Genomic DNA, 8292 nt, shown 5'->3' on the forward strand with positions numbered 1-8292 from the left:
AAGAACCTGTGGGAAGTCACCTAGGCGAGCGCACGACACACAGCGCAGACCCTTTCTCAGTGTTCCTCGACTTTCCTGTCCTTAACCCCTTATCAAGGCGTCTGGGCTTTAAAGGAGACACAAGTCGTGGTTTGATCCACGACTCCAACCGTGCCGTGGCCTCCAACATGGGCATCTTCCTCAACAGGGTAGAGGCTGCTAGGAGCAGCTCAATGTCCACTCCTTCCTTCTGGCTCCCATGAACAGAGCCCTGATTTTTGGCTAGGTGATGCTCCCAGCGGAAGGACTGCGTTTCCAGTATAACCTGCAGGTAGGTGCGCTCACTGGACGGGGTTCTGGCCAGTGAAAGATGAACAGAAGGAAGGTTGCCATTCTCTGGGCACGCAGGGACAGGGGACAGGTGGGCCCACCCTAGCCCCTGGCCTCCTTCCCATGAGCTCTGCTGCAGGCAGGGGAGTGACCCGTCTTGAACCTGCTGATGTGAGCAGCCCGTCAAGGAAAGCAGAACAAAGGGGCCCCTGGGTGCCTCAGATGGTTAACCATCTGCCTTTGGCTCAGGTCATGATCCCAGGGTCCTGGGATCAAGTCCGACATCAGGCCCCCTGCTCAGGAAGGAAGAACAAGACCGGGGTCTCCAGGAGCAGAGCCATCCCTCCACCACTCTCTCACCCCCAGCGGAGACTCAGCTGATGGAGCAACAGGAAAAAAACTTCTCTTGCTTAAACCAAGAGGGTCTCTTTCACAGCGAGCAGCCACCTACGACGTATTCTAATGAACACAGTAGGGAATTCCTCTATTGCTTGATGACGAGCAACAGAGGAAGCAGTCCAATGGAGTGGACTTTAGCCATCCTTCTCCATACACCACTACGATAACAGTAATGGACTAAAGAGGCTTAGCATCACGTGAGCAAAGAGAAGGAAAGAGAAGATGACAAGAACATAACTTTGGGAGCCAGAGGTCACACGGACCCATGGTTCCACTGAGCAGTCCCAAGAAAGCTGAATCTTAAGTTGTTTTTGGAGAAGGAGAGAAAGAGGCCGCTCTCCCCTCTGGAGAGAAGGGGAGAAAGAGGCAGACCCCCAAGGGCTCCGCTCCTGGAAGGCGGCATGGGGTGTCCCAGCACAAGCCTGTTGGATGTCTCTTTAAGAACCAGGCAGATTGGGCGCCTGGGTGGCTCAGTGGGTTAAGCCGCTGCCTCAGCAGGGAGCCTGCTTCCTCCTCTCTCTCTCTCTGCCTGCCTCTCTGCCTACTTGTGATCTCTCTCTGTCAAAAAAAAAAAAAAAAAAAAAAAAAAAATCTTTAAAAAAGAACCAGGCAGATCCCTGTGGCTCCCCTCCAGCCTGCACTTTATTTTTGGAAGCTTTGGGTCTCTGGGACAAAGTGCAGCGTCTTCCTATGAGAAATGCAATGCTGAATTCCCATACAAGGGTGCAGACCCTCGATCTTCATGGATATCCGGAGCACCGGTGGCCAAGTGGCAACAGCCAGAACAAAAGGGGGAGGATTCTTCTTCTTAAGAATTTTACCTGCCCCCAAAAAGAAATGTTCGCATTCTGACACATGGGGGAGGGGTGCTCACTGAAAGAAGGAGCCTGGTCTGAGAGTGTGGAAAACAGTGGGTACAGAAAGGGGTCCTCAGGCGGGGGAGGGGCGGGGGGGAGGCTGTGCCTGGCCCAGGAAGGATGCTCTGTTCCATGAGTTCTGTTAGCACCCTGTCTGGGCGAGAGTGCCGCTGCCCCTTGGAACAATGTGTTACTTAAACTATGGAGGATTTGACTAGTTACCAAGCACATTTAGGTGTGGCCTTAAGAAAAACATAGACTGGCAACAGGTCTTTGGGGAGAAGCTGGGCCGCTGGGAACGCCTGGTCAGCTCAGGGTAGAACGAAATCCCACCTGCTTCCCTTTTCCTGTTGTCGCTCCTTTCCCTTCGCAGAAGAGCCCACCGTTAGAGGAGTCCTTTGAACGTGCTCGGTTAACTATAAACTTTAACCTCCTCTGCGTTTGTCCACAAGACATAGGACTAAAGTTTGACCTTCATCAGTTCCTCTGTTGGCTATTGTTTCTATCTAATAAAAGTGAGACTGTGGAGTTGCTCGGGGCAGCAGGTCTTTTTGACTGTGGTCCCCTGCTCCCAATCTCTGGCCGCTGACTTGTTTGTGCCTCATTCTTCCCCTGTTCGCCACTGGCAGCGGCATGAGAGGAGAAACGGAGGTCTGCCACCGTCCTCCTGCACCCCCACAGCGACTTCGGAGATGCCACAGCGGCACCCTGAATACGCACAGAGTGAGAACAGAGGGATCCAAGCAAGCAACGTTGAAACTGCACCTACTATGGTCAAGACATTACCTCATCCCATAGAATCTGCCCAGCATTCCAAGAAAGGCCATGGCTGCTGCCCCGGTTTTATAGATCTTGTTACGAGAACCTAGTAAGAGGCACCTGGGGGGCTCAGTCAGTGAAGGGTCTGCCTCTGGCTCAGGTCCTCGAAGGCCAATCTGCCTTTCCCTCTGCCCCTCCCCCCCGACCCATGCCCTTGCTCGCTCTCTTTCCCGAATAAATAAATAAAATCTTTTAAAAAAGAAGAAAGAACCTGTTAAGAAATGATCCGAATTCTTCAGATCAATTCAGTTCCTAATTCCTGCTGCTGTTGAAGGGCGCCTCCTCTCAGAACGAGAATGGCCGGCTTTGTGGGTTGTTTCCAGATTTGGAGCCTTGACCTGGCTCCCTGCCCACCAGCTCCCTCCGAGCTCCCTCTGTGAACAGCCAGCCTGTATTCAGGGAGATAAAATGATTTTCATAATGAACCAGCTGGTGAAGAGGTTCAGGGTAGGGGACCAGGAGATGGAAGGGTTCAACGGGTTCAGCGACCTTTGGGTGGCCTCATCCAGACTCTCCCGAGAATCTTTCGTAATGGAGAGTTTTCGAGAGGAAAAGGACATTGAGAAGGAACATTTTCCAAACAGACATGGTGCCAGACTTTTTCCTGAGGATTGCAAAGACCTAGGGACTGGTTTGAGGGATTTGCCCTAAAGTCCTTAACCAGCCTCAAAGCTGAGCTGTGGTTTCTGCTGGAACGCCCACCACAGGTCTGGACCTGGCTGGGGTCTGGACCAGGGGGTGTTCCTGCAAGACAGACCTTAGAGCCTCTTGTCTGAGCCTCCCTCTTCTCTTAGAAGGATAAGGCCTGGACACAGCCAAGTTTCAGAAACAATCCAATATGGCGCTTGTTGTAGTTGTCATGGGCTCAGCCCTGTGGGCTCCTGAGTGGGCCTGAGGAGAGGGCAGGAAGTTGTCTTGGACTGACGCTCCAACATGAAGACTTGAGTGAATGTGTTGGTTTGGGAGGTGACCCCAGGGGGCACCAGAGGAAATGAAAGATGAGGTGGGGAGAGACACAGCCAAGAAAGGGTACGTTCAGGAGTGAGTTGGCACTGTGAGCGACTGAGGCTTGATCCTCCAGAGATCTCTGGGAATCTGGGGCATGTCTGAGTCATTCCACCTGACGGGTGTTTACACAGTTAAAATCCTGGCTAAGGTTAAAATCCTGGCTAAGGTCTCTTCTGGGGGGTGGGGACTGACACCTGAACACTTCTGGCCTGTCCTGTTGGCTGTGGGGGGGGGGGCACAGGTGCTGGCCTTAAAGGCAGCAGGTGTTGGAGGGTGAGTGCTGGGGGTGGGGCGGGGGAGGAGGAGGATGGGCAAGGCAAGCCTCCACTGGTCTGCTGCACAAGCCCCATGGAGACAAGGAAGTGAAGAGTATTTATGTCAAGAAACAGGTCTGTACCTGGGAACTCAATCTTACTGGGAACTGAGCTGGGGTTGGACTTGGGGTTGCTATGGTTCCCATCAGTGATCCATCAGCTTCCAACTAACCTTACCTTGTGCTTTCGGTGGAAACTGGTCTCTCTGTCTGTGCTCTAACCTTAGCTTTAGGCTTCAGTCTGGTGAATGCATCTTGGGGAAGGTCTCCGCATACCTGCTCCCCCTACAGTGTAGATGGCTGTTGCTTATTCCTAGCCTGGTGGTGGTGGGAGGGCAGCAGTGGAGTTCTCTGTGGTCCCATCCAGCCTCAGTCTGGGCAGGCAGCATGGGTCCAGGCTGGGGAATGGGGTTTTCTCAATAGCCCTGTCTCTCCCCGAGGGGTGGGTGGGTTCTCCCTGGGCCCAGGAAGGTTTAGCACCCCAACCTTAGGCGGAGAGGTTTTTCCTTTCTTTCCCCCAACTACAGTGATCTTCATCTGCGCTCTGGGATGCTTCAAGGTTTACTGCCCTTCCCCCAGCAGTGTGAGGCCTCTGTTCCCTAAGGGAGAAGGAAGGTGCAGCTGTAGCTCGCCTCCCTATCTCCTCCCAGCAAGGGAAGTTTTCTCCAGGTTTCCACCTGCCTCAGTCTTTCTCAGTGGAGAACCTCCTTTTCAGCTCTTACGGGTTCATGAAAGGTTATTTATTTTTATTTTATATTCATTTTTAAAATTACTTTTTGTGGGTTGTCTGGATTTTTCTTGTAACCGGTTGGGGGTGATGCTCTTTCTGCATCCATAGGGGTCTACAAAATGCAGAGGGTGCTCCCAGAGACCTCCAGGCTATCTGCTGGGGTGTAAGCAGGATGATAACTCATCCTTAAAAACCAAAACCAAACAACAAACAGAACAACTCCAGAGAATGAGACCTCTCTGGCAGGAAATAAGCCCTCAACTTGGACATGAGCAGAGACAAGTGACGCCGAGAGCACTTATCACCATGGTAGGAACTGGAGGGTTTTTCCAGACACAGTGGAGTGACCAACCCTGACTCAGTTTCCTTGACCAAAAGTGCCCAGAGCTTCACTGTGACATTCATGATACTATGTTGTCCTGCTGGTTTGCTTGTTGGCCTCCCCACCCACCAGACTTGAGGTCAGGCAGGGAAGGGACAGCATCTGATTCATCTCAGGACATCTAGTGTCCATGCACCAGGAAGAGCAAAATGGTCAGTGGTTCCATATGTACCCTAGCTACCCTTTACCCTGGGTGCCCAACGGGAACCTTTGTCGACCCCATAGCTGAATGAGGGAATAAACTGAGGCCCAGCAAGGCTCAGGAAAGGCCCTGGGTGTATACAGCCCCTCCTTCGTCAGACTAGGACCAACCAAAGCCTCCTGCCAACTGATTCTGTGCTCAGCCAGCCTGCCCCCGAGCCCGGCCCCCACCACAAGGCAGGTTGGGAGGACTGGGGATTTAGAAAACTCCAGCCTCCCCCTGCCCCCCACCGCCTCCACCAGAGCTGCAAGGAGCAAAGACAGGGAGGTGTGTCTGCATATGATCTTTATTTCTCCTGCTTCTCTGACCCGATGGGGGGGTTGGGAAGTTCAGCTTGGGATTCATTTTCTTTTGGCTCTTTCTCTTCAGCCTCTTTCTCTTCTTCTGCTGGGGGAGAGGAAGAAGGTCCCTTTTTTGAACCTGCAAGCCAGGCTCCAAAAGCTGACCCAACAGAGCCCAGGAGGATGTTGGATGACGTGGAGAGTCCAGCTGCCCCTGAGGAATGGACAGAGGGTGAGCACAGGAACATTCAGTGGCCAGAGGCCCCGAACCGCACCCCCCCTTCCAGATCTGAAGCCCAGGAACCTGGATCCCTGCTCTAGGTTCTGAAACCCCCAGGGCTCCACTTTGGACAGAGGATGCTGGAGGAGGCTGAGAAGTGAGGAAGTGAGAGGCAGAGGGCTGTCAGCCACATACCTGGACAGTGACATGTCCCCTCACCTTACCCAGGAGGCCACTGAGGCCTAGAGGGGAAGGGACCCTCCTAAGCCCCCTAAGTGTCAGATCTGGGCAGGGCTCCAGGAACCCTGGGCTCCTTCCCTTCTTCTCCCTCCCAGAGCTCCCTTAGCCCTCCACTCCTACGAAACCCCGCGCAGGAGGTGCCAGAAAGAGGTCAGGGAGAGTCAAAGGACCAGGAACACTGAGGATCGCATCACTGGAGGGAGAGGGCAGGCTCCTCAGGCTTAGTCTCCGGGCTGAATCCCCTCCTGGCTATGCTCCCCGCCCCTCCTCTCCAGCCCCTCCCCCCACCTGTCCCCCAACAAACCCACGGACTGCAGCGTCGCCACCAGGCTGCCTGCGGCCACACCACCCCCGTTGGCGACGGCGGCGGCGGACATCATCTTGGCCGCTAGCGAGGAAGCGGCGATTCCGGCCCCAGTGAAGCCCACGGCGCCCAGCACGGCGGGTACGGCCGCCACTGTCACAACTGCGAGGAAGAGGGGCTGGGTCGGGGCGTGGGCCGGGGGAAGGGGCCCCTCCGGAACCTCCTGGAGGTGTCGGGGGCCTGTCTGCGCTGAGCATCCAGGAGGCCGCTCGGAGAGGGTCCGAAGGCAAAGCGAAAGTGGGGGACATGGAGCCAGGTGGGTGCGCAGGTGTCACACGAGCCCCAGACAGGCCCCGTTTGGGTCTCTAACTTGCTGTGCGACACCGGGGACGTCACTGCCCCTCACTGGGCCTCTTGCGCGCGCGCGTGTGTGTAAATGTGCGAGGGTGAGACACAGCATTGCGGTTTCCAGCCGTCACCCCCCGGCCCGGTCAAAGGCAATCTCTGCATGCTCGCTGGACAGAAGGACCAGGGCAGCAGCCAGGTCCCGGATCAGGTGTCCCCTTAACGGCGGGTACTGCGAGCGGGGCTCTCCGCCCCCGAGATTCACCCGGGCGGTCCCGGGAGCCGAGGGGCGGCCCCTCCCAGCCGGTGCAGCGCCACATCTCCCAAGTCCCCTCCCTGGGGACCCAGAGGATCCGGGCAACTCACCTCCTCCCACGACAGCGCCAGCCACCCGTTCTTGGGGTCCGGAAAGGGAAGGGGTTGGGAGGGGGAGAGAGAGAGAGAGAATTAATGTATGAGTCAGCTAGTTAGTAGTAGGTGGAGGGAGTGAGGAATAGAAGCGACCCCTCTGGCCCAGCCCGGGTTGGGGACAGGGAGGGCTGCCACCCCCCATCCCCACCCCCACCCCCGCGGAGGCAGACTCACGCATCCCTGAAACTTCTTCCGCCCCGCTGCGCAGCTCAGAACCGTGTAAGTTCCACCGGGTCTTATTTCCCTGGGCGAGCCAATGGGGACACCGCCCAGCCCTCTGGGGGCGGGCCCTTCCCTGCCAGTCAGCCCAGGCAGAAGCCGGGACGGTCCCGCCCACCGCCCCTACCCTTCCACTCCCTGCTCCGGGTCTCAGCAAGTGCGGCCCCGCAGCTCCTGACCCCACCCCTCCGCCGGCTCTTCGACCTTGTGCTGGTTTCCGTCCTGCCGGAAGACTCCATCCGAGAAAGGCGCCCTGGAGCATCCGAACAGAATTGTTTCCAGCAAAAAACAAAATGTGAAGAAAAAAAAAAAAAAAGAATACAGATGGCTGCTGAAAAACATGGGTTTGAACTCCGTGGGTCCACTTACATGCGGATTTTTTTTAATAGTACAGCACTGTAAATATATTTTAAGATTTTTTAAACAATACTTCTTTTCCCCAGCTTACTTTGTTGTAAGAATACAGTGTATATAATACATATAACACAAAATATGTGTGAATCGACTCTTTATGGGATCAGTAAGGTTTCTGGTTAAAAGGAGGCTAGTTTTATTTATTTATTTATTTGACAGACAGAGATCACAAGTAGACAGAGAGGCAGGCAGAGAGAAAGGAAGGGAAGTAGGCTCCCCGCCGAGCAGAGAGCCCCGTGGGGGACTCCATCCCAGGACCCTGAGACCATGACCCCAGCCAAAGGCAGAGGCTTTAACCCACTGAGCCACTCAGGCACCCCAAAGGAGGCTAGTTTTGGGGGAGTCGAATTGAATTTTTGTTCGCATAAGTTATCCTGGCGTGAAGAGCTTAGGTCACCATACACAAATATTTTCTGATAATATGTTCCTAGAGGTGAAGTTGTTGGATCAGAAAATACGCATTTCTTATGGTACTGATATTTATTGTTAGGGTACTTTCCAAAAATACTGTTATCAGTCTATACTTCCGTCAAAAGTGTGTGAGAAGATCTATTTTTTTCTACTACTCATCAACGGTTAACTTTGTCATAGAAAAAGAAAAGAAATCTTTGCTAAAGAAAGGTGAAAAATAATGACATTTTAATATATATATATATATATATATATATATATATATATATATATATATATGACCACTAATGAAGTGTATAAATAAAAGGAAACCTCACTGAAATGGAGTGGGGAGGCCAGGAGGGGGTGCACTCACACTCTACCACTCCTCATCAACTGCAAACCTCCAAGAAGAGACCTACTTTCCAAGTGGACACTGTTTTAGCTAC

General features: G+C 53.8%; 1 protein-coding gene across 1 annotated transcript; it reads right to left on the bottom strand.

Annotated features, from left to right (window-relative positions):
- Positions 1 to 5287: 5287 nt before the first annotated feature.
- Positions 5288 to 7316, bottom strand: LOC131998914 (interferon alpha-inducible protein 27-like protein 2). Its single transcript, XM_059371345.1, has 4 exons — positions 6995 to 7316; positions 6776 to 6805; positions 6065 to 6226; positions 5288 to 5514 (listed from the first exon to the last, which is right to left on the bottom strand). The coding sequence occupies exons 1-4, from the start codon at positions 7299 to 7301 to the stop codon at positions 5306 to 5308; spliced, it is 708 nt and encodes a 235-aa protein (XP_059227328.1). The 5' UTR covers positions 7302 to 7316; the 3' UTR covers positions 5288 to 5305.
- Positions 7317 to 8292: the final 976 nt, after the last annotated feature.

This window comes from Mustela nigripes, chromosome 13, assembly GCF_022355385.1.
Source record: "Mustela nigripes isolate SB6536 chromosome 13, MUSNIG.SB6536, whole genome shotgun sequence".
NCBI lineage: Eukaryota > Metazoa > Chordata > Mammalia > Carnivora > Mustelidae > Mustela > Mustela nigripes.

Bases quoted from the DNA above. Each gene is read 5' to 3' on its own strand.
- LOC131998914 (XM_059371345.1), bottom strand. From the start codon at position 7,301: ATGCTCCAGGGCGCCTTTCTCGGATGGAGTCTTCCGGCAGGACGGAAA. The intron at 6,806-6,994 runs GTGAGTCTGCCT...CCGGACCCCAAG, and splicing joins GGAAGAAGTTTCAGGGATGC to AACGGGTGGCTGGCGCTGTC. The intron at 6,227-6,775 runs GTGAGTTGCCCG...TCTTCCTCGCAG, and splicing joins TGGCGCTGTCGTGGGAGGAG to TTGTGACAGTGGCGGCCGTA.